Source organism: Lepidochelys olivacea (assembly GCF_965140295.1).
Source record: "Lepidochelys olivacea isolate rLepOli2 genome assembly, chromosome: 5".
NCBI lineage: Eukaryota > Metazoa > Chordata > Testudines > Cheloniidae > Lepidochelys > Lepidochelys olivacea.
The window spans coordinates 40,139,036-40,166,202 of record NC_140415.1 but is presented as its reverse complement, the minus strand read 5'-3'; the positions used below and the strand labels follow the sequence as shown (position 1 = coordinate 40,166,202).

The 27,167-nt window shown below is 41.6% G+C and overlaps 1 protein-coding gene across 6 annotated transcripts in view; it reads right to left on the bottom strand.

The window, feature by feature from the left end:
• Positions 1–27,167, bottom strand: part of IPO11 (importin 11) — a 297,144-nt gene that overhangs the window by 269,959 nt on the left and 18 nt on the right. Inside the window, exons 1-4 of one of the 6 annotated variants that reach the window (XM_084627946.1) lie at positions 27,039–27,162; positions 25,958–26,098; positions 17,320–17,463; positions 7,507–7,607 (exon numbers count right to left, since the gene is read on the bottom strand). In XM_084627946.1, coding sequence (XP_084484072.1) covers positions 7,507–7,607; positions 17,320–17,457 — 239 coding nt within the window. In that variant the 5' untranslated portion in view covers positions 17,458–17,463; positions 25,958–26,098; positions 27,039–27,162. Of the gene's footprint in view, positions 1–7,506; positions 7,608–17,319; positions 17,464–25,957; positions 26,120–26,703; positions 26,720–26,744; positions 26,854–27,038; positions 27,163–27,167 lie in introns of those variants that run through there. The other 5 variants (XM_084627942.1, XM_084627947.1, XM_084627943.1 and 2 more) reach the window with 5 other exon arrangements.

Below are 27,167 nucleotides of genomic sequence, written 5' to 3'. Positions count from 1 at the left end.
AAACATTTTATCAGGATTTACAGATTATACAGTGCCTGAAAGAAAAAAAAACCTCACACATTAACTGTTGGCACATGGAAAGATCTCTAGCAAAGGACCTAAATGATAATTTTCAGCAGAATGTAAGCTTTCACCTAAATCATTTCTATGAAGCCTTTATGGCTGCAGAGAGACACTTACAAATGTTAAATGAACCAGTGTTATCTTCCTGAGTTTGCTGACAGTTCCAGAATCTACATTCCTTTTCATAGTTTTCTCAAGCAACAGAGAAAAACGTACCAGACACTAGCCAGACTGATTCCCTTCTAGGATTCAGTTCTCCCAGCAAATACTACTATTCTTTAAAATATGTTATCTTAAAAATATACCTTTTAGCCTAGTCTAGACAAGCCTTAAAGGTCCAAGGCAATACAATACAGAACAAAATGAGATGTGGTCTTACATCAAACATTTATAGCAATTTTCCTAGTTTTCAGGGACGTTCCTTTCCAGCTACATCACATATACTCTCCTCTCTCCTACTCCCCAGATTAATTTAGACAAATTTATAGTACATGGGTAAATTTTCAAAAGTGCTTTAAGTCTCATTTTCAAAATGAATTTAAGCACTTAGGAGCCTAAGTCCAATTGACTTTCAATGAGACTTAGATGCTTATGTATCTTTTTGGAAATGGGACGTGGATGCTTTTCAAAATTTTACCCTACCGTTTTTGAATAGCTCTATAAAAGTGGAAAATATGTTCAGGAAACAGTAATTCCAATTATTGATCTGAAGTATCCGGATTCCATTTAAAAAACCAGACATTACCATAATTTTATTTTGTTAGACCAACAGTTCTCAAATTGTGAGTCAGGACCCCAAAGCGGATGGCAACTCCATTTTAATGAGGTCAAAAGGGCCAGCTTTTGACTTGCTGGGACCTGGAGGTGAAGCTGAAGCCTGAGCTCCACCCCATCCCTGGACGGCGGGGTTCAGTATTTGGGCTCCATTCCACCCTTCTCTCCCCCGCCCCACCCCTACTCCTCCCCGGGGTCATGTAGTAATTTTGTTGTCAGAAGGGGCTGCAGTGCAATGAAGTTTGAGGACCACTGAGTTAGACATATCAAGTACGTCTTAAAAAATAGGCAATCACAAAAGCCTATACTTCTGAGTGACATTTTCTGATATTTGTAAGCTACTGTGCTTACAATTAAGAAATTTAATCTTGATTGTAAAAGTAACTATTACAACAGGATACTCTTGGGAAAAACAGAAAGCATTAAAAAAACAACTGAATTGCTAATTTTCCGCATATGTTTTCATTTATTTTGTGTGTTATTTAACAGGAACTCATCCCATATGCCAAATTTTCTTTCCACTCAATCCCGCAATAGTCATATCTGTTAAATATATACACCCAACTCATCCTTCATATAAAAACCACAACGTGAAAGATTTAGAATTAGGGTTCTACTACAGGATCAAGTAGGAGAAGATGGACTATTCAGGAGAAAAATTTTCAGACACAAATATCTTATGATAAGCAAATATGGCAAAGTGCTGAAAAGCACTTGAAAAATTGATTTGTGCACAAGTTACGTATCTGAGGTTTATCCTGAATGTATTGATCTTTCTAAGTACTGTCAAGTGCACAAGAGAAGAAAAAAAGCAAAAATATGCTCATTAATAATTGCATGTAATAAAATGTCTCAAGACACTTTAAAAACAAGAAACTCATGTTTACAGAACACTTTTTTCTGAATTGATAAGCAGCTCATGTGATGCAACAGTGACATCTGCTGGATGGGAATTGCCCATTCATATTATGTTGAGCCCACTGCAAAAGACTTGCTGGAGAGTCAAAAACCGAGAGAGATTGTGATCTTCCCTTAATATTTTAAGTTGTAATATAATTATTTAACAGAGAAAATAATTATTTAACAGAGAAAGTGACTGTAGTACCATTTGCTAAATTAACTTCACTTCAGTGCTAAAATTCATGGACTGAAAAGCTAGGACAGGCAACACTATTAAATTGCTTCAGTTGGAAGTCAGAAAGATAGGGAGTTGGCATCAGAGGTACTGAACTCATTAAGGTTTGGACAATTAAACACTTTTTTTCTTTTGGCTGGAGGAGAGGAAGAGGGGGACTTGCTCTTGCTGTGTTATGAAGTGTGGAAAGAGGAAAAACAGACATTCACATTCAAACAAATATTTTCTTTTGTCATTTCTCTTTGGAACCATTTTAATAAACTGTTACTATTTCTAAACCAGAAATCCAGGATGAAAGACAAATTATCCTGAGCACTCACAAATCCAAGCATAAATTTGGTGTAAGAGAGCATTATTCAAGTTGCTACCACAATAACCTAATTGAGGGGCACCAAATATACAAGAACCAAGTGAAAAGCAATCCACAACAGCAAGAAAAACAATGCAGCAAAGGAACACAAGCTCAGAAAAGAAGACAGCTTTTAAAAACATCCCCCAGAGAAAAAAGCGAGGAGCAGGAAAAGCACCAACTTAAGGAGGTGTTGAATGTGTAACAGATAGAATCCTAGAGACAATTGGCGAGATTATAGCCCCTGCCCAATTCCAGCGACAAACAGGGAGCTGTAAAGAGGCCATAGCAGCCTGGGCAATAACCCCTGCTCTTTTTCAGCCCCTGACATGGGTGTTTTTTTGTAGCAGGAGGGAGAAGTGGCCATAGCATTCAGCACTACGGACGTTGATACTCCTGGGGGAATTCTGTGGGACTGCGTGCCCTCAAAAAACGCCCCACCCCCACCAGAATTTCTGTGCTTCCCTGCAGAAAACATGGGTGCAGTTCAGGGGACCCAAACAGAGGCGAGGCATGGGGGGGGCACACAGGGTTATGTGCCACTACCATCCCTCTCATTTCTGCACGGGCAGAGCTGCTCAGCTGAAGGAGGCTGAATCTCAGCTGTGCTGACTCTGCAGCTGAACACTGCCTCCTGGGTCCTAGTGCCAGTTGTGATCCCCTTCTGTGTAGTAGGAGCCTTCCTGTTTTCTGTGCAACAGTGAGTGCCTGCGGTGGGGCTGGGGAAATGAGGGAAGGTGGCTGATGGGATGGGGGGAAAAGGCAGTGGGGAAGGAAGGGGTGGTGGAATAGGGCAGGGGGCAGGGAATGTGGGAGTGAGGGGAGGGGAATGGGGCAGAGAGAGATAAAATGGGGAAGAAAAAGGGATAGGGGAATTCCCTGGCAGCAGCTAGTGCTCTCCCATTAAGCAGGCCCATCGACCCCTCACCCTGACAAGCCCTATCCCCCCTACACCTGGAACCCCCTATGAGCCCCCCACACCCAGATCCCCACCCCACTGAGCCCCAACCAGCTGCACCTGGACCCCCAACCCATCAAGCCCCACTCCTCCAACACCCAGACCCCCACACCAAGCCCCATACACCCAGATCCCCATCTCCCCACACACACATCCCGCTGAGCCCCAACCACCTTCACCTGGATCCCCTGCAGAGTCCCATTGCCCCTGCACCCAGAACCCCCAACGAGCCCCTGTGTATCTAGATCTCCCACTAAGCTGCCCACACCCAGACTGCCCCACACAGAACCCTCTCTCCCCATACCTGGATCCCCCACACTAAGCCCCTCCACACTTGGATCCTGCTGGGCTGAACCTGCCCACCTACACGTGGTGCACCTGCCAAAGCGGGGCAGGGCCCCAGGTTGTTTCTGGAGCAGGCCCCAGCCCTTGCACTGTGTCAGGGTCAGATGCAGCCTCACTGCCGAATCCCTGTACTGGGGAGGTGGGGGCTTCAGGGTGATCTCCCACCTCATTTCATCCTGTGGCCTGTACTCCCCACTGCCATGCTGGAGCCACATTTATTTATTGCCAAATAAAATTTGCAGAATTTTAAAATATTGTGCATGTAATTTTTATTTTTTGGCTCAGAATTCCCTCTGGAGTAATTCTAGGCTGCTGAACAGCCCACAGGAAGCCATGAGGAGTCAGCTGTAAGACCTCCATGTCAAGTAGAAGCCAGGTGGTACCTTCTGTGTTCTTGACAGGGCCAAATGCTATGCTGTGCCTATGTCAGGAAGAGAAGTGATGACACTGCTAGAGAGACAACATTGTCAAAGTAAGTAGATGCCGGACAAAAGGAAAAGGAGAAATCACAATCTCTCCTAGAATAGGGGATATGAAGTGCTGCAAAAAAGACAAGTAAGTACATACTTATCAAGCTTAAGCAGCTGGACTACTATGCTTGCAACATATTCAGGTGCTGTACAAACAATTAAATCTGCTTTAGAGGAAGCCTATTACACAGTCTAGCAGCTAGAACTAGTATTGCTTAGATCAGCAACTGGAAGAAAAGATGTATAGTCAGCCCTGGTGTGAACATACATTAGTTCTTGGTATGCCCAAGTCCTTTTTCCCAGACCTGGGGAAGAATGGAGGGGCCTAACAAAGTTCAGTGAGTCACCTTCTCATTTTCCAGAAAACACTTCAACTATAAAATAGGGGTTGTTGTCTTCCCTGTGGCCCCAGCAGGTCTCCCATTCTTTTCACCTCCAACACCACAAGATGATTATGGTTACTTCCTCCAAAAGGCCACTATTAAAAATAGTTGTGTATACAAATATATAGAATATTGTTATTCTTAATCTATTCACAAAGCAAACATGCCTTAGTCAGTCTTACTACCTGTTACATTTTTTTGAGAGCACGCAGCAGAGATCCCTGGAGCTTTTTCGTCTGAGAACCCTTTAAGAACAATATCTTTAGAAAACTGGTGTTGTAGTTGATGCTCTGCGACAATATGTATTTTAATTGCATACCACTCAGCTGCCTTCCTCTGCAAAGAAATTATGGTTATGTAACTTCTTATTCTTTTTCTGTTTTAGTAGTTTGTTGCAAGTAAGAAAAGTGAAGATTATTTTCAGTGTTCCAGTTACCTCAGCAGGAATAGCGTGGAGCTAGCTCTGGTAGAATCAATAGAATAGAAATTTAGATTTATGGGAGTTCCCACAAAGCCCAAGCACAGACCCAAGATTATTAATTTATTTAAATAATTTGTGGTGAGCAATAATTGGTGTTTCTTATTGATTCTCCACAAATATGTAAATAAGATTGCATCCTAGATGACGGATGTGTTAATTAACATATCTTGATATCCTTTTTGCTATATAAAAAGATTCTTTTAAAGCTACCCTTGTAGACTTCTTAAAGCACCTCATGGCAAGAACTGTACCCTTCATAAATTTAGCATAGAGCTCACAGACTTTAGAATGCTATCAACTTTGAACCAAACAATCCAAAATGAACCACTTGATCAGTCCAGAAATATTCAAAGGGGCTGGTTCTCAAACGAAAGGTGAACAGCATAAAATTAAAGTTAATAAACTGAACCACTTTTACACCCTAAGATAGTATGTTTCAGACACTTATCTCTGAAACACCTTCCCTGACTAATAGGGAGTTTTCTAAAAAAAAAAAAAAAAAATCTCCCTTGAAATATGTAAAATTTTCCAGAGGAAGTTAGAAATGAGATCAAAATAGGGCTTATAATGGAAATCTAGTAGCAAGTTTAATATGGAGTCACACGCAAACAATTCAACTTGTAGCCAATTTACTTTTCCCAGGACAAGACAATGGATTTTACCACTAAGATAAAGACTGGCACATAAAAATGGAAATATACTATAAATATAAACCTCTTGCCACAGTAGGTTTCCACTTGTTGAGCAGTGCTCCTTATTTAATAAGAACCATTGGTGTAAACCAAAGCAGCATTATCTCTCTGTGAAAAGAAATCTCAAAGGTATGCGCCTTCCTCCTCACTCAAACTGGTATTTGGCCCTGAAAGATTGGCAATTCCAAATGTAAGATGTCAGCATTGCAGGCCGATAAGAATATGCATTTAAGAATACCCTAGCAGTTGAATTATACAGTCATTGGGTGTTGTATTATGAACTTTTAAGGTTTTGTACGCTGCACAGCTACATAAACTTGCCTCCCTCCCCCCAACAGCTGTATCTTCTCTTAACCTTGTTTGTAATCTCTATGAGGTGGAAACTATCTCTCTGTATATGTTTGGACAGCACAGTGGGGCAACGTTCTTCATTCTCAAATTTCTAAACACAATGCAAACAACAAATGATCTTGAACATGGTCACAGTGTCCATCACTATTCTTGTCCAGAAGAACAGTTTATGTAATCCCTGTGCAAAAGGCATTCCTATTAGTCACCTTAGATACAGCAAGGAAAATACAAAAATGCTGCCACATCTTCACCAACTGGTTCAGAACAGCCAATTCCAGAAAGATCAGCTTGAGAATCCAGCCTACATTATCTACTATTCAAACTATATTGTGACTATAATATCCCACTATTAGTAGTAGAAGTAGTACTAGCAGCTACAAGCCCATGTTGTCACACAGGTGAGGCAGCTGGGCCAAGTGATCCACTATCTGTGAAGTCCCCCTCCTATAATCAATGACACTGCTATGTGCAAATCAGGAGTAGAGTAAGGGTGGTGATTGGTTGAGTTACCTCTGACATCACAGTGGTCCAAGACTCAAAGTCAAAATGGCTGAGAACTTAAAAACAGGACAGTAACAGACCATGCATCTTGGTGATGATCAACTCTGGTGATATTCGGGACAGAAAGAGCTCTCAACCACGCTCATAGCTGTTTCCCTCACTTCACACTTATTCAACAGATATTGTAGGCTTCAGTGTGACATAGTGTGTGACAATCCTGGAAGCTTATTGTACAGATTACTGTACTGTATAGGAGAGCTACTGGATCAGGACCCCAAAATGCCTCCCTTATTTAACTCCTGATATAGTGCTGGGAGTCCTAAAAAAATCTGTACTCACATCTACGCCTAAAAAGAAACTATCCTGTAAGACATATATAGTTATACATGGTTTCATATTATATTATGATAGCAACCCCAGGTAAATTTTAGGTATATGGTTTGGTAGACAAGAATAATGGTGAAATTTAAGTTTATTTGTGGAACCTTAATTGTGAATTTCCACATCATCAAAATGACCCAAAATTGGAACAGAAAGGCTGTAGGTCATAGATTTCGAGACATCTCCCTGATCTCTAATTTCCTACATCGATCGTAAATCTGACACATACACCTACAGTACAAGTTCTAGACAAATAGAGTATAAGAGTAACCATAAAATATCCAAAAGAGCCTTTAATGTTTTCAAATGACTGTCATTACTAAGACTTTCAGATAGCCACTGTTCAGTGCCTACCACAAAAATCTAGTAAACATGACTAGACTGGGTAACACAGTCCCTAAAAGAAACACAACACAGACCAAATTGTAAGTGCCAAAGTATGAATAAACTAGTTCATTAATGAGTTATTTGGCTTTTTCACATCCTTTCCAGTTGTCTTATTTATAACTTCCAGGCACATTTCTTCCCTCCTATCAGTTATATATATATATATATTTTTAAACAGTGGCGAAACTGTAACAAAATCTACTCTAACATGTAAACAAAGGAAACATACAACTTACTGTGGTGCTACACGCCTCCAATAGCGGTCAATTCCATTTTTAAAGTACAGCACAGCTAACCACCTTACATTTACATCCAGAGTATGATTTGTAAAGATATTCTGTAAAGAAAAAAAGTTAAAAATGTTATTTACTTCTTGGTCTGGTCCACAAGTCTCCCAAAGTTAAGACTTCCCCTTTCTTCCAATCATCATAATGAGTGATACATTTTTCCCCATGTCATCTTTAATGTACATACACAGCAAATTAGACCTGTGGTTCTAAGATCTCATCCAGAAGAACCTTCAATACAGTAAATTGATTCAACTCCATTTAGTTACATCATGGGAAAATAATAGGCTAAGGCTAGCTGGATTTGAATTTTTCTTATTCCTTGGAGTCTAGATAAGTCAAACCTGAAGATTAGACCTCTAAGTGATGCCTCTGAGGGTGCAACAACCTTCTCAGATTATCTTATCTTGCCATCCAATACTCAGAGCATGGTGAGGGAGGCAGTATAAGAACATAGATAGATCAACTGATTTAAACAACAAAAAATGGGCATTTTTGATTCATCACCCTCTAAGTATTTTTGCTTTGACTAGAGGAATTAAACAAATGAATCGAGAAAAGTAATATGTACTGTTGGCGTGAAGAACATGGAGGCATTTGTATAAATCTGTGTGTGTGTGTGTGTGTATGTTTTATATATATCTGTATCTAGCTATCTGCAGGTTTGGTGGTTATTGTATTGCTGGCTAACAACTGACCGTGGGTTAAATCCTGCAGGAACACAAAACAATAGTTGTAGACAGAATTCAATTGCCTGCCGTTCAGTTGCACAATACCTAGTCTCCTTGTCCAACCAATCCCAGCCCTCGCCCACCCAAGCACCTCATCTGATCCCAGTCTCTCCCCAACAACACTGTAATGTTGCACCCCATAATGCTTTATAGAAATATGCTTATAAGTATAAATATGATATAACTGGAATATGTTTTATGCTAGATACGCCATGTAACATATCTTTGCAAAGGTTATGTTCTTCTGCATGTATTCATCCTATTTGTATGTATGTATCATTTTTATATCTGAAGTTATGAGCATTGGCTCTATGCTTGTATTTAAAGTATTTGCTGTAGAAAGCACCTAACGCAGATTTAGTCAACATAGTGTGAAGGGGTTATTCAAGTAAATGGAAGTACTTGGCTAACATTAGATCTTGATAGATGCCAATCCACATCTGAGCTTTCCTGGAAATGTTCGTGTTAACACATGTGGGCAATGGCTCAGCCTGTAGAGAACTAAGTCATGCATGGACATGTGACTTGCCCATGTCACTCCAAAACTCCATCTTGTAGCTGTGATTCTACATGGGGGGAGAGAGGAGTTTCCACCCACAAGAGAGAGACTATATAAGCTCCTGGAAATCCCTCCATTTTGTCTTCAGCTGGCTCAGAAGATAGCCTCTCCACCCCAAAGAGATGCCTGAAAGAAACTGGGAAAAAGGACAGTAACTACAGGGGTGTGAGTGATTGCTCGACCCAGACTAGGAGGAAGTCTAGTCTGTAAAAGAAGCTTATTGGAACATCTCTGAGGGTGAGATTTACCTGCATTTAGTTTCTTACTGTATTAGGCTTACACGTGCGTGTTTTATTTTATTTTGCTTGGTAATTCACTTTGTTCTGTCTGTCATTACTTGGAACCACTTAAATCCTACTTTTTACATATAATAAAATCACTTTTTACTTATTAAATTAACCCAGAGCAAGCAATTAATTCCTGGGGGAACAAACAGCTGTGCATATCTATCAGTGTTATAGAGGGAGAACAATTTATGAGTTTACCCTGTATAAGTTTTATACAGAGTAAAACGGATTTATTTGGGGTTTGGATCCCATTGGGAACTGGGTATCTGGGTGTTGGAAACAGGAGCACTTCTTAAGCTGTTTTCAGTTAAGCCAGCAGCTTTTGGGGGACGTGATTCAGACCTGGGTTTGTGTTTGTAGCAGGCGAGCATGTCTGGAACAACCAGGCAAGGTACTGAAGTCCCAAGTTGCCAGGGAAAACGGGCTCAGAGGTTGTCCCAGCACATCAGGTGGCAGTCCCAAGGGGGTTTCTGTGACCCAACCCGTCACAAGCACTTACTGGCTCCCAGTCTCTGCATCCCAGTTTCCCTCCTCAGCTTCCAGACCCAGTCTCTCCCAACCCCAACTCCCAGTCTCCCCCTCACTACTCCCCTGCCAGTCTACAGTCCCAGTCTCCCTGCCAGACTCCTCCTTTCAATTTACTCTCCCACACCCACCCTCTTGCAAGTCCAGTTCTTGTCCTCTCTGAAAATCAGTTTCCTCCTGTATATGCTGCATGGGCCAAGCAAGCAGGTGGTCACTGAAAACTCAGAGGAAACCAAAGCAGACCAGAATTGCAATTGCAAGAAGAGTTCTGCTCAGCCTGGAACATGCCCAGCCTTGTCAGAATCTTTGGGAATTTAGCAGCTAAAATCTAAGAAGTCTCTAATGAGTATGTACTAAGTGCGATATTTAAAAGGTTTAAAACATGAACAAATTTGGACAGATTTTCATAGGGAAATTAAAAGCCATATCCTTGAAAAAGCCCACCTCCCTTTCCAAATTTCAAAACCCTACCCCAAGCATGGGGGCACTAGGACTTTTCAAATTTATTTCTGGTGCCCTCAATCATGAGCAGAGCAACATATCTTTTCCTTAGCTTCATACTCAGAAATGGCTGCAATATTTTAGCTGAAGTTTTCCAGAAAAATGCATCCAGAAACACAACCCAGCATAGAAGACTTTACCATTTGGGCCAAAATTTAACAAAGTTATAATCAAATGAAAACAGAGTATTATAATGGAAAGTGTCGGTCAACCTTAACAAGTGATAATAGCCCCACCTATAATACATGTTCCTTTTATTTTTAATCTATACATAATTGGAACCTCTAACTTTGATTCAGATAGATGGCCTTCCTCCCCTAATAAGGCAGAAAGAGTCATTGCCTACTATACAGTAACAGCGGTTCTCCAAGAACTTGTTTGTGTGGATTTCCACTCTCCTACATGAGGCTCATATATACCTAGAGACTGGATTCTTTTAAAGAGCAGTGTACACTGAGGCCCTCTGTCCACAGTGTGCCCTGTGCCTCCTCATGCTCCCTGTGAGGACAGAAAGGACCCTTCCCTCAGTTCTCCGATAATTTGGAGTCTATGGTAGCCAAGACTCTGAAAGCAGGACAGAGGGTGGACATACTGGACAATATTTTTCATGCCATATTAAAAGAGGGCAATAAGGAGCTCATTCAAATTGGAAGGGTTCACAAATGCCTTGTCTTCAGGCCCCCAGCAGGCTCCAGATAAAGAGATGTAACTGTCTGTCTACACTATTATCAAGACAAGGATAAAATACCGAGGGAGAGATCTGAACGATTGACGATTGTTAATCAGCTGATACAAATTTTCGAAGAGCCCTTACAAAGTGAAGAGTGACCAGGTGACCACAATTCTTAGACAGAACTATATAAGATACAAATGGGGGTTCCCATTTAGGCAGTCATTTAAACGGAAGGACAGATCCAAAACAAAGTAAACAGGTACTTATAGACATGGGAATAGGTGAATCAGCTCAAGAACAATCTGAATGGGATCAAAGGCATTGGTCCTAGAAGTCAAAAAGAAATCACTGGGAATCGGTCAGATCAAAGAGTCTGGGCAGCTCAAAGATGCATCATCAAGACAAAAGGACAGACATGAGAGCAGAAGAAATAGTCCAGATGCAGAAGAACAAGATTAGTATATGGTCTAATCATAGAATGTAGGGCTAGGGGGACCCCAAAAAGTCATCAATACCAGCCCCCAGCACTGAGGCAGGACCAAGTAAACCTACACCATCCCTGACAAGTGTTTGTCCCACCTGTTCTTAAAAATCACCAATGATGGGAATTCCAGAGCTTAACTACACTTTTCCTGGTATCTAACCTAAATCTCCCTTGCTGCAGCTTAAGCCCCTTACTTATTGTCATACCTTAGGCGGAAAACAATTGATCACCGTCCTCTTTGTAACAGCCCTTAACATATTTGAAGACATATCAGGTCCCCACTGAGTCTTTTTTCCCCTCAAGATTAAACATGTTCAGTTTTTTAAATCTTTTCTCACAGGTCAGGTTTTCTAAACCTTTTATCATTTTTGTTGCTCTCCTTTGGACTCTCTCCAATTTTTTGGCATCTTTCCTAAAGTGTGGTATCCAGAATTAGACAGTACTCCAGCTGAGGCCTCACCAATGCCAAACACAGCAGAACAATTACCTCCTGTGTTTTATGTATAACAGTCTTGTTAATACACTCCAGAATATTAGTCTTTATCACAACTGCATCACATTATTGACTCATATTCAGTTTGTGATCTACTATAACCCCCACATCCTTTTTAGCAGCACTACCAACTCACCAGTTATTCCCCATTTTGTAGATGTACATTTGATTTCTCCTGTCCTAAGTGCAGTACTCTGCACTTATCTTTATTGAATTGCATCTTGTTGTTTTCAGACCAATTCTCCAATACAATAAATAATGAATATTATATCCATGTGGTTATGACAAAGGGATATAGCAAAATGGAAGCTGGGCTATACAGCACTCAGGATATTTTACTCTATATGGACACAGTATACTGAATGGATATAACATAGTTAATTTAATGTTGTGATTTATATTCTAAACAAGGTTAATAACAAAGTAGCAGAGACCCAGAACTCTCCTACTGAAATAAATTTGACTTTAGAGTTAAACACAAACATCCCAAAATTTATATTAATTGGAGAAGGTTCATGGTGGAAATTTTTAAGAATAAGAGAATTCAAATATGATGTAATCATCTCATAATACCCAATGCTATTCATATATGTCCCCCCGCAGGTATTTTTTACGCCACAGAAAATAGATTCTGCTGGCGAGGGGCTACAATTACACCTTTTACCCACCAGGGGCTGCTGTGGCACCAGAACAGAAAGCAGCTGGCTCTCGCGCTGGAGCAGCCAGCCACACAGAGGCAGGGAGCAGAGGCTGCATTCCTCACAGTGCCCTACCGCGGGGCCAGGTGAGGCGGCATGGGATATGGGGGGGACGTACAGAATGGGACACATGGGGCTGCTGGGGATAGGGGGGTAACAGACTGAGGTTCAGAAGAGCTAGTGGGGCGACAGACTGGGGTGGGGGAACAGGAGTTAATGGGGTGACAGCATTGAGCCAGGAGCTGAATGGTATTGGGAGTGCAGGGACACTTTGGGGGGGGGGGGTGCAGGGTGACATAGGGACAGGGGGAGGAGAGAGGCTGAGTGGGGTTCCAGGAGCACATGGGGATGGGGGAAAGGAGAGTAAAGAGACACATGGGGACGGGGGAGGGGGTGGCTGAGTGGGGGTGCAGGGACCCATGAAGACGGGGTGCAGGAACACATGGGGACGGGACTGCAGGGGTGGCTGAGTGGGGGTGCAGGGACACATGGGGATGGGGGCAAAGGGGTGCAGGCTCACATGGAGACAAGAGCAGATATTTTCGACTGAATGGGAGTGGCTAGGGGGTCAGACAGGGTCTGCATGGGGGAGGCTCCCCAACTCCCTAACAATCTCCCCCGCCGCCCCACAAAAAAAGAAAATCTGTTCCATACTTCTCCCACCCATACCCAACAACCCTCCAGGTTCACTCCCAAGCTCCTTCCCAGCAATTACTTCCCTCTCCCTCAGCTCCTCCATTAACCCAAAGTGCCCCAAGCCTTTGCACTACTTCTGAAGTGTGCAGGAAATATGTTTCTGTATTGTAATTCAAATGAATTATTACTCAAAGTTTTGTATTAATATACTAGTAAGGAATCTATTTGTCAAAAAGCATTTCCTGAATCTTTTTTGTTGTCTGTGTTGTTACAGACATATTTGTTGACAGATAATTTGAAATAAATTACCAAAATAATTGAAACTGGTGTGATATTGTGTTAATAAGGTATGCAGAATTTTAAAATATTGTGTGCAGAATTTTTAATTTTTTAGCACAGAATTCCCTCAGGAGTAGACTGTATACATAAGACATTCAGGAGGAGGAGTCTGAAGCTACACTTCCAGGCCTCAGAATTCATTCTCATCATGAAGAGGGAAGTGCAAAGGACAATACTAGGCAGCAGTCGTGGGAAAGTGTAGCAATGGAGGCAACCCAATACAGGAAAAATATGTGTTTAAGATACCTTTTTGCCACAGCTATCTGTGATTTTCTAAATCGTTTTAACACCACAAAAACTTCCATTAAAATACTCCTGGGGGAATGCTGCGCTACTGCGTGTGTGCATAATTACTGAGACCCGCATATTTTTATTTTTTTGTGCAGAAAAAAGCTTCTGCCGAATTGTTGCTGCAGTTCCACATTTTTCCCAACAGATGGCGCTGTGGTGTAAGAACTGCAGCAGCTCCCAGCAGGAAATAACTTCTGCAGTTCCTCCTTTTATCCACCTGACAGCGCAGTGGCACAGAACAAAGCAGCAGATCCCCACCAGCAAGGAAAGAGAAAGAGCCTGCCTTCTTCGCCAAAGGCCAGGTCAGGAGACGGGCTATGGGGAGATAGCAGCTCATAAGGGCTAATGGAAGAGGACAGACTGGGGCTGAATGGAAGTGGAGGCACAAGGCTGCAGGGGGTAGGGAGATGCGGGGACACATGGTGATGGGGGAGGGGTGCAGAGCTACACAGGGAGAGGGGATGGCTGGGTGAGGGCACAGAGACACATGAGAACGGGGGGGGGGTGCGGGTGCAGAGACACATAGGGCCAGGGGAGTGGTTGGGTGGGGGTACAGAGACACATGGAGACAGGGGGAGGAGGTACAGGGACAGGGGAGTGACTGGCTGGGGGCACAGAGACACATGGGGAGGGGGTACAGAGCCACATGGGGGAGGGGTGCAGGGCCAAATGGGGATGGGGGGAGTGGGTGTCTGAGTGGGGGTGGAGGGACACATGCGGCCAGGGCGTGCAAGGACACATGGGGGTGCAGGAACACACAGGGACAGGGAAGATGTGCCTGACTGAATGGGAGAGGCTCAGGGTCAGCCAGGCTCTGAATGGGGGAAGCTCCCTAACAACCCCTCCATGCCCCCCCAAAAAACCTGTTCCATATTTTTCCCACCCATACCCAACAACCCTCCAAGTTCACACCCAGGCTCCTTCCGAGCAATTTACTTCCCTCTTCCTCAGCTCCTCCATTACCGATGACTCCTCCAATCCTTTGCACTGCTTCTGAGGGGTGCAGGAAATACGGTTCTGTGTTGTAGCTTATATGAATTATTACTCAGAGTTCTGTATTAATATGCCTAGTAAGGAATCTATTTGTGAAAGTATATTTCCTGAATCTCTTTTGTTGTCTGTATTGTTACAGACATACTTGCTGACATGTATTTTGAAATAAATAACCCAAAATAATTGAAACTGGTGTGATTATATTGTGTTATTTTGACAAATAAAATATGCAGAATTTTTAATGTTTTGGCGCAGAAGTAATTAAAAGATTAACTTTAAAGACAGTATCTTGGAGAAGGTAATTGTTGGTACAAGAGAGCTGTTGGGGAATTAAACAATGTCAACTTTATGCCAGGAGACAAAAGAGATACATGGGCATCTTTAAGAAGCTTCTGATTTTGCAATGCACAAAAATACATCAGATCCCTAACCAAAGAAGTGCAATGTACTCTGGCTGCATTATTGTCAAATGAAACAGTTCTTTTATCATTGCTGATCTTTTTCATCAAACGAAAAATATTCTGTTGAAAATGTGCTTTATCATCAATGGGTCCAATGTGTTGTGCAAAGAGATAAAACCCCCCTTAAGTTTATAAGTTTTAGAAACAATAGAAAACATTCAATGAAAAAAAATTGTAAAAAGGAGATCACCATAGTTTAAAATTACTGCTATTGAAACATTTTAATTAAATATTCTTGTCTTATAGAATAAAAACAGGGCTAACTCAACTTCTATTTTTCCATACACAGGGGATGAAAAACTATAGAAATGGACCAATTTCTATCACAAGGGTGTGAGGAGTGGGGAATTGTTGAGTGTAAGTATCACCTTCCTCACCCTCAATTCCAACCAGATTTCCACAAGTTTAAGGCTCTGCAGTTTCAGGGAGTGTGGCCAGACAAGAGAGGCAGAGCGAGAAGACTGTTATTCAGCACTTATTATCTCACTTATTCCCCTTCAAATCTGCAGAGATTTCCTCAGGTAACATAGTGCTGACCCTCTCTAAGACCTTCCACAAATTGATCCCCTTATAACGGTGGGGAGGGGAAGTTTGGGACTGCTTTCATAATGGTTCCTGAAGAACCTTACTGCTATTTTGGGAGAGGGAAAGTGGAAACATTAGGAGTAATGCAGAGTCTTCTGGGCCTCCAAGCAAACATTCCAGCCCTCCTCAAATATAGTAAGATCTGTGGGAAAGCCCTGCGGATATCATGACAGCACCTGGTTTGAAGGGCCATGCTCAACCAGCACTCCACAAGAGGCAAACCACACACACGGGATGGGATGATTCCAAGGAAATTGCAAGATGAAATTTACTTTCCCCATCCTCCTCCTTTCCATGCAGATGTTATGATTTGGCCCACAGTCATATTTTACTATAATAGTCTGACATATGGCAATTGATTTGCCTCCTGTTTTTAATAAGAGTATTTTTATGCAGACATTTAAATACTACATCAACTCTTCTAAAAAAAACCAAACATGTGGAAGTTTAGAGCACTACATTCCCCTCTCTTTGTGATTAAGATATGACTCACTAAAGCAAAAGACAAGTACCTAGTCACTGAAGACCTAACTACATTAAAAACTTGACTTGTCACAGATGGCATGTTACTAGCAACAAGTACTCCTGAACCAGTGTTGAAAATAGTTTATTTGCTACCACTGATAGGAGAAAACCATTCTCAGACTATTACAGAAGCAAGATTAAGACTTACAGTATATACTTGTTCATAAGCCAAATTTTTTTAGTAAAAAAGGGAAGGACCAGAGAAGAGGGTCAGCTTATGAACGGTTATAGAGAGGGAGAGGTGGGACACAGCCCCTCTCCACAACAAAGGGAGCAAGGAGAGGCAGCACAGCCAGCAGAGCCAGAAGGGAAGAGGCGGGGCCTCTCTGCTTCTGGCCATGCTGCTCTCCCCACAACCTCCGAAGCAGCTGCAGCTCCGGGACCCGCCCGCCGGAGCACACTGCCGCCATGCCGCCCGGCCCCGCCCGCCGGAGCATGCTGCGGCCAGGCCAGAGACATCCTCCCCTGGCCCTCCCCAGATAATGTGGGAAGGGATGGGATGGGGAGAGTGTGGGGGCCCCGGACTAGGGATGGGGAAATGTGGGAGGTGGTCACAGGGGCTACTCCCCTGACTCCCAGCTTCTCCCCCCCCCAAAAAATTTCCCCACCAGTTGCTGTCCCAGCCCATCAGGGTAAGCAGCTGGTGCAAGACACTTTGTTTACTTAGGTTTACCTCCATACCTGCGGACGCTCGAGGTAAACAAATCATCTCGGCCCGCCAGCAGCTTATCTTGATGGCCTGAGAGCCAAAGTTTGCTGACCCCTTAATTACAGGGTCGGCTTATGAATGGGTCATAAAAATTTTCCATTTTTACTTATCCATCATGGCGGGGGAGGGGGGTTGGCTTATTAACTAACCAGCTTATGATCGAGTATACATGGTACTTCCTCCAAGTATAAATAAGTGTCCTGCCCACCTCTTCAAAACTTAACCATATATAGTGGAACATGTAATGAATAGCACTTTTCACTCCAGCTTACCAACAAGACTGAATAAAAACCCGGCTGTATCTCCCACTGCTTCAACTGTTCCTCAGCTGGTTTCAGCACAGCACTATCTTGACTGGTGGCTTGGGTCAAGACCTGCAGAACAACAGTGCTGGCACTATTGAGATCCATGAAAATCTGATAAGGATATTTAAAAAGGAAAAAACATTAATGTACAGATTAATGAAAGATGCTGAACACTACACTCCCAATCCAGCAAAGCACCTAAGCATACATTTGGTTTTAATCAACTTATAGGATCAAGCCCTTACAAAAAAAAAATGTACATAGTGTTCTATGGCACGCAACACAATAGTATTTAAACACTTGAATATATAAATGAATTTATCCTCGTGCCACCTATGCAAAGCAGAGTACTGCTCCCCATTTTACAGATGGGAAGCCAAGTCACAGGGTAATTAAGTGACTTGTTTAAGGAAATCTGGGGCACCATGACAGAACCCGAATTTACTGAGTCCCAATTTAGCGCCTTATCCACAGAACTATTTTCTCTCTCTAATGCCAATTTTTCCACATTAGTAGCATGCAGCCCATCCTCTCCTAAAATGCTAAGAGAAAACTGGATGTGAGCAATTGTTAAGATACCAGAAAGAATATAAGTTTAGCAGCTTTTAACTTGCAGTGGTGCCTACTGACAAAAGAAAAATATAAACATTCATACTGTGATAAGTTAAGGATATAGTTTATCCTTTTTTCCCTGGAATGGTACAAGTATTAGGAGTAATGCTGTTTATTGCTTTCGTCTGGTAGCAGAGGATACAACTTTGGACATAAATTAGCCAAAGTTCTTCCAGTGTCTTCACTTTTATGACAGCCCTTCTGAGCGCATATAGGCTTCATAAGTTTCAGCAGGAGAACAAGCCCATAATCTATGATTGCAAGTTTTCTCCATATCCAGAGCCTTACAAAAACAGTCAGGGTTTCTTGGAGGCGTTTTTTATTAGTTAACTTTCTGCAAAGCGCAACAGGATCACAGCAATACTGTAAGTAGCTTTAACTTTCACAACAGGCAGGGCACCGCCTGGGATGATATGAAAGTGTCAGATGAGTGAAAATTAAATATTAGCTCTTTTGCCTATTCTGAATAAAATGTTGCTTTGTTAAAAGTAACTGATCCATTTCCAATAGTTAATTTACACAATCTCATCTATTTAAGCATTTTATATCTATTTAAATTAAGAGGCTAGATTGTAGAGCTTCAAAACTAGAGACAAAAAGATATAGAACTTTCTAGGCATATTTGCACTCATTAGGCATCCATGTTAATGCACATAAACCAAATTCATCTGAACAGGGAATGCTAATTACTTACTTTGCCACAAAATATAAATTTGTTCTCATATTTCTTTCCCTTTTAAATGTGAATTTATAATGACCTTGCTGTCCGATTAAAAGAAGCAAATGTTACATTAACTACTTGTGGGGGAATTCTGCAGCAAAAAATTAAAAATTCTGCACACGATATAAAATTCTGCATATTTTGTCAAAATAACGCAATATAATCACTCTGGTTTCAATTATTTCAGGAATTTATTTAAACTACAGAACAATTGATGGAGAATGGGAGTAGGGAACATTGGAGGAAATCCCCAAACACCCGTGCCTAACAGTAATGCAACTAGGTTTGACCCTTTATTTCTAGTTATTAGTCAACAAATATATCCAGCCATATGCTCAGTGTTACATCATAGACAACTGAAGAGCAAGCGAGGGCTGGGGAATCAAACTCACAAGTTAAATTGGCTACTGACCATCTCCAGAAAGGTCAGTAGCAAACAGTTTCAGGAGCACATTCCGATAGGAATTTTTTTCAGTCCAAAAATTTAGACCAGTTCTAATCACTAAAGCACCATAAGCATTTATAAGACCATACTGTCCTTACACCACTCTGGCAATGTAAAGGAGCCTTAAAACTTTTACACCTGTTTTATACTCCTGGGGGAATTCACAGAGAATGGGAACAATTCACTAAGCAGGCAGGCTGCTACATTTTGCTCTGTCTTAGGGGACATTGCCTGTCCACACCTACCTTCTCAGAAACATCCCAAAGCCTGCCCCTCCATACCCACACCAAGCATGCTGCAATAGCGAGTGAAAGGGACAGAGGGGGGTCTCTCTTTCACACACAGGACTGCAAAGCACTCCTCCCTCCCGGGTAGTTATTTACGTCTCTACTGGCTGCTCCGAGTGCCCAAACCAACCTGCTTGCGCTGCCAGGGAGAGATGCATGACCACTCTTGCAGCTTACCTTTGCTTCCCCGCCAGAAGTCATTCTCCTGCATGGAAGCAAAGAAATCTGCAAGGGACATGAATTCTGTGCATGCACAGTGATGCAGAATTCCCCCAGGAGTAATTAACATGATTGCAGAAATACTGTTTTGTCAATTTAAGAAGGTAAACAACCTAGGAATAATTATAAATAAAATTAGATAGGACATAAAGCTGTTGTTCTAAGTCTGTACTAAACAAACATTTCAAGATACAGATGCAAATTAGCAGAAAATATTTTTTTTATTTCATGCACCTAAATTATAGAAAATAATTCAGTCAGTCATTTGAAAAATAAAACAAAGCACAAGTTTCCTCTAAAACCTGAAACAGATACTATTTGCATACCACAGTGATAAGCACATGAAAGAGTCTTAAAGGTGAACAAGAAAGGTCACATCCAAAATTTTCCTTTCTGCTTCTTAATGGTTCCTAAACAAAGCACAAAATATTTTTTGTTCTTTGTTCACGCTCACCCCAGAAAAACACCAGACAATTTTTGGTTGTTCCACTCCCTCTGAAGCTTTTTGCAGTTAATATCAACAATGCTTCTTTAGTACAGAGAAAAACCGAATACAGGTTTCAAATAATTCAATGAACATGCACCTCCCTGTTTACAATCTTATCTCTTGGACTGTGGTAGGGTAGAGGAACAAGCAATGAAAAATGGCTTAAATAATACCTGTCCTGAGAGAGTATGCCTGACTTTTGTTAATCAGGTTCACAAAGCAGGGATATTGTTCAGACAACAGCAGTGGTCAAGTGTGCTTTTTTTGATGAGGCTGGCAAGAAATTTACAACTTTTTCTTTTGGACACAGCTTTTACCACATTCATCCATAACTTTGTTGCATCTAGTTTGACTTACTGCAAGGTTCTCTACTTGGAGCTACATCTGAAAACCACACTAAAATTTTATCTACCACAGAATGCAGCTGCCTTTACTTAGCAGCGTTTCCCACAGGCAGCATATATGAACAGCGCTCAGCACTGCTCTGCACTAAATTCCAGTACATTTATACATGAATTTGAAAGTGTTTTATTTATAAAACTCTTTATTGTTTGGATCTTGTATATCTTAGATGCAGCACCTCCTCATGTTTTACCCCATCAGTTGAACAACTTGAGTGATCAAAATGTAAGGATCTAGATACATTGGTGGAGGGCCCAAGATGTGGAACTTGATCCTTTGTCAAACAGATAATTTTGCATATCTATTTATGACGGCTCACTCCGAGATGAGAAGTTTGACTGGGTGGTGAGAAGGGTTTTAGTGCTGATATTAGATCATGCAGATTTTCTATTTTTTAGTATATGAGGACAACATACATATTCTTGGATAGGCCCTTTACAACTGAAAGAAATTAAGTTTAATAATTACGTTATGTTCTACACTGACAAAATTACTTCCTTTTTAAAAATTATTCAATCAAATTATTATGCAAAGCATAATATTAAATAGGCAATCAACTTAACGAGTACTTCTAAAAACTTATCTGCTAAGTGTTGCATAACTGCCAGTAATATTACATAATTGAAAGATTAGAGACAATCTATTTCTCTCTTTTACAATTTAACAGTACACAGTTGATAACACTTTGTGTATAGTTAGTTTCCCTTGTGCGTGTCTTTCATACAGTAGGAGGAAAAAAACATTTTTGAATTATAGGAAAATTATAATAAAGCCACAAAAATTGGCAGAGGCAAGGGTAGTAGCAAATTATTTTTTAACTTTTTAAAAACTAACTAGATTTCAAGTTTAAGATTTCCTTTTAAAAACTAACCTATCTTTAAGAGGAAATTGATCCTTTAAAAGTTGGACAATTTAACTAGTTTAGAACATGAATTAGTTAGAATTTTAGTTAACAGATTATATTAATTGTACAAATAAATTGGGTACAGCTACAGTACTGGCAAGGAAATTGATATAAAGAAATAAATCAAAGGATTACTTCAGCAAAAGCATGTAAATCTTGCATTGCCTGGATCCTAAAGAACCCAATATAACAACTCATTCATAGCCAGAAATCTCAATTTGTGATAAAATAGTATGTTATATTGCCACCAAGTGGTAACAATTCATTCAATCTCTTTCCAAACCCTTAAAATTATATAGTTTGTAACCTAAATCTAGCATTTAAACAGTGTTGCTATTTTATATTTAGGCTTGGCAGAATTCAATTTTTTTTCAATTTTGACAATTAAGTATTTTTATTTTTACGGTTGTAAGAAGTTATGGGGTTGTGTAGGGTTAGGGTAGCACAGACAGTGGGGCTGCAAGAGGTTCCCAGTACTGACAACAGGGCTGCAGGGGGCTCCCCACATGGTAAAGGGGTCCAAGATACCTTTCCACAAGGTGTGGGGGAGGTTGTAGTCCTGGCCCAGCAGAACAGAGACCCTCAATCACAGCTATAAGGAGGACAAGCACCTGAGCATGGGGTAGGCCACCCTGATGCTGAACAGTTCCTGCTGAGCAAGTGGAGTCATGATAGCAGAGCTGCAAAGCTGCAGGGCCAGTGACACCAGACATCTACAGCACAAGGTGCAAGGAAGGCTGCAGTATTGGTGGGGCAGAACAGAGGCCGGCCAGGACTGCCAGGAATAGCTCCTGCCCAGGGTCAGAGCCAATCAGCAGCATGGTGGCCTCCCCTCTGACTAGGGTCTCATCCTCCTCCAGGTCATAGCTGGGAGGGACCACAGCCTTCCCCTCTCCTCCTGCATGCAGGAATCGGGGTCATCAGCTCTGTGACAGCACAGGAAGCTCTCTGCAGCTCAGAGTCATGGCCCTGCTCACTAACTCCCAGGACTTTCCCTGCTACCACAGGGCCGATGCCATCCAATCCCTGCAAGTGCTGATGCGGGCAGGGAGGCTGCACTCACATCAACTGTTATCAACGGATTTTTTTCATCTGTTTCAGTATCTCCGCTGATAATTGATGTTTACCAACATCTATCACTTTAAACTGAATCCTGCCAAGCCTATTTTTATTTAAAATCAAGTCACACCTATCTGAATTATTTCCCTGTCTCACTTCTGAAACAGGAATGGAGTATGCCAAACATTCTGCAGCAGATCTTTCTGCTCTGGAATTTAATATTATTGCAACAATTCTTCCCAGCATTTGCACACATATAGATAAAGAGCTTACCAAAAGCCAGAATGCTGTGCAATATGTAGCTTTGTTGTATCATTTTATGGGAAAGAAAATGTCATGGATTAAGAAAACATGTATAATGTCAGCACCCAGAATGTGTTCAAGAAACACCAATGACAACAGCACTTCTTTTAAGAGAAACAGAGGCAGATGGTGTTTGCATCGAAAGAATTCATTTTTCCAAAAGACCAAAAAATCTTCTGAAAAGGCATGTCATCAAAAACAAAGACTTTTCCAGAATGTAAGATTATACTTTCCCCATAATACACTTGGTAATAAAAGAGAAATACAGAATGCACAGAACTGTTGCTTAATAGAAGATTACATATGAACTATTCCATAATGCACCAGCAAGTTCAATTATATGAGTTATAATTTCTTCAGAACACAGGCTATAGTTTTGCTAATTATTTTACCATTATCCCTTTTACAAGCTTCCATTTTTAGAATGATCCAAACACTATCCAGATATTAGATTGGCATGGTAACACTTCTATTATTAAGGGGGGTTAAGTTTCGCACTTAAAGCTGGAATTCAAGCTCTTTGTTTTGTAACGCAACACTGTGTACGTTCCCTGAGCTTAGAGCACAGAATCTGAGAGTACATCATGAATTTTCTGGAGATTTTTCAGCAAAATCTGTTACTCAGTTTGTGAACTAAAATTAATTTAAAATGGGCCCTTCAAGAATTTTCTCTCCATTGTGTGATCTGACTCTGTAGCCCTTTTGCTAACAAATGGCTGGTTTGTTATTCACATTTTCCATATAATTAAGACTTATCTACCAACTTTGAATGTACATTTGAGGAACTTAAATTTACTTAATTACAGTCTATTAACTGTCTTTTCCTACCTTTCCCAATATAGTCACAATCTTCCCTTACTCAAAATGGCTACTATTTCCCATAACTTAGAATAGAACCAGAAATATCCCCGTCCTCAGTAAATTTCTTCACTGTGTGAATTAAGCCAATTATTAAATATATATATATATGGAAAAACAGGAATTCTACCATGTGAAGCCATAAGGGCCCCTCCTAGATCTTCCTCTATGTGGATCACCATTAAAGTAGGAATCAACAAACTCTTTGGGAGTGGGTTAAGCAACTATTTACTAAACATCAGAAAAGTGCTAGAAATCAGGACTCCTAGGTTCTTCTCCCAGTTCTAGGATGGAGCATGTAGTCAAGCACAAATATTTGTCAGATTCTATAAGAGAGGCAGTGTGGCTGAGTAGATAAGACTGGTCTATGCTACATTACATATCTGGGTTCCATTTCCAGCTCTGAATACCATGTTACGTTACCATGTTATGAGACACCTCTCAACTATACCCTAATGCCCACACAGCACATTTCCGCTGACATTGTCAAACTTCCTCATACTCACAAAGAACATCACTCTGCTTCTGTTTGATAAGAATACATACTATACATTAATCTCCTCAGAGCAAAACACAAAACCTTAATTTAAAATGTCAAGCATCTTCCATGAGCACAAAACATACTTCACTCTTGGTACTTGTCAACCCAGAATAATTTGCAATTAAGGTTTTGCATTATCCCCAATTTAATTCCTTTTAAACAAAACTTTTGTTTATGGAATTAGTCCACATAACCTAGACAACATTAAAAGTGGGACAGCAGGGGAAATACATAACCTTATTTCTGTGGCTAACACGCAGTCAACCTACATTTCTTTACAGTGGACTGCACTTCCACTTACATCCTCCAGACTGGAACATGCAGTGTCCTCAAAGGACATTGCTAATGGTATTTCAAATATCAGCCAGTAAATAGCCTTTAGTGTCATGGAAATTTACCAGCCCAGATAACAAAATCTTCTCACCAACTCTGACAATAACAATAATTAAAACACTAATATTATTGTACTTTTCATCAAGTAAGTGGGCAAACAGAATGTGGCATGGACTGAAGAATGCTCCAGAGCAATGCTTTTTCGATTCTCCACAATAAAAGCTAAGGCACTACAAGTACAACCATGTCTAATAACCAGCTTATGATTTACCTAAATTACAACAAACACTAGTTGAGTTATGTCCACATAGAAGGGTCCCCCGCACACACACACACACACAATAACCAAGTGCCATTCAGGTTTCTGCATTCATATATAAAAACATAATTAGGAGACACAGTATTGGCACATTCTGGGAAACCTGGATAAGCAATCCCATAGATTCTTAGCAAGGACAGAGTGCACAGAGGTTATTATATCTTAGGTAGCTACTTATTTACTGATTTCTTTTATTTCCGAACTATTCATAAAAATATCTGTCATAATTTCAGTACCTCTATTTAGTGAGTGGCGCTAATCTCTCCTTTAGTAGGAATGCCATTTTACTCATGGTTTCTGGTTTGGTCCCCAGGACTTCCCATCTGATCATATGATGTGAGACCAAAACTCCTTTTCCCAAAAGAAAGCACTGAACATGTTGTTGTGCCCCCTATTTTTAAAATAACCTCAAATATGTCTAAAGCCCAAAATCAATTACTATGAAGTGGGTGCGTAACTGGCTAAAAAATCATAGCAAAAAAGTAGCTTAAATGGCTTCCTGTCAAAATGAGAGGATCTAGCAGGGTATCAGAAGGATCTGTCTAGGACCCAGTACTATTAAATATTTTTATTAATTACTTGGAAAACAGGAGGGAGAGTGTTCTTATAAAATCTGCAAATGACACCAAGCTGGGAGGGGTTGCAATCAGTTTGGAGGACAAAAATAAAATTCAAAATGACCTGGATAATTTAGAGAACTGGTCTGAAACCAACAATATGAAATTCAATAAAGACAATGCAAAGTACTACTGTTATGAAGGTAAAATTCAAATGCACAAATACAAAATGGGAAATAACTAGTTAGGAACTAGTACTGCAGAAAAGGATCTGAGGATTATAGAACTCACCCATCAGAAATAACCCCTCCTTATAATGACTGTCATGGTTTTTATGCTGTAAACAGATTACAGTATCATTTGGAGATGAGGGCTAACATATACCCATAGTGATCATTTGTTCCAAACGCTTCCAAAAGCAATGCGGCTATGAGTCTCTTAATTTTCAGAGAAGCCAAGATACCATCCAATACATACCATGGACAAGGTGGGATTATTACGTACCACGTGTACTAAGGTTATATTCTAATAAAATTAGAAAAGGGAAAAGTAACTCACCACTACTGTGACAGACCTTTCTCCAGTTCTGGTGAAAAATGGTGTTGTGAATGGGTCCCAAATCCTGCTTTTTCAAAGACCTCTAAGAAGAGATGGCAATTCTCTAACTGGAAGGCTAATTCTGGAGGAAGGAGGAATCTTCTGAAGGAAGAGGGAAATAACCTAAAGTGAGAAAAGCACAGCCTGTGAAGAAATATGGAGCTAATGCCTCAGTCCTTCCAGTTTCCCCACCAGGAAGTCAGAAGATAACTATGGGGCTGAAGGTGTGGGACTGGAGAAATGGATAATAGCCCACTTTCTCCTCCACATCAAAAGGAAGTACTTTGACACACCTATACAACACAAGACTCGCTAAGGCTATGGCTACACTACAAGGCTTTTAGGAACATGGCTGTGCCACTACAGGCATGCAGTGTAGCTACTATTTGTCGACTGGAGAGAGCTCTCCTGCCAATAAAAAGCTTCCACCCCCTCAGGAGCGGCAGCAGTTTTCTTCACAGCTGTTCACACTGGCACTTTTTGTCGGGGGGGCGGGGGGGGCTGTTTTTTTTAAACACTCCTGAAAGACAAAAGTGTTACGGACGAAGTGCCAGTGTAGACAAAGACTAAGAATAATCCTGAACAGTCTTCTTTGCACCTCCTCTAGCATCCTCCTCTCACCCCCTCTGTTCCGCTAATTATCCCTGCCGAGGTGCAGGTACGAGCCCTTATCCTCCATGCTTCCACGGGGGATAAACTCGGTGTACCGTAGCTTGGCAGGAGGGCGAGGGAACCAAGGGGCGAGCACCTCGATGGGGACTTTGGCGATCTCTCGGGACTTTTCACAGGCTGCACATTGGGGTCCCTGGTCCAAGTGTCCCGAGGCCGCTGGGGCCCTGCCGGCCGGGCTGTCCGGAGTCCGGCGGCGCCGGCTGGGGCGTTGGCTCACCCTAGGGGCAGCTCCCCCGTTCTGGGCGCTGGCACAGGTGAGTCCCGCTACCCCGGCCACGCACAGTCCCCAGCCCGGCCCGCCCCCGACCCAGGCTCGGCCAGCCCCCGAGGTCCGACCAGCCACCCCTCAGGGCCCGGGGCCCGCGCTCACCGTTGGGGCAGAGCCGCTAGCACGTGACGCGACCCCCGCCTCTTCCGAAGCTCGCGCCACAAGCCGGGACCATTCGGCTGCGGCTGCAGCAGACACGCGCCCCGCTCCCCCCACCGGCGCGTATTACTT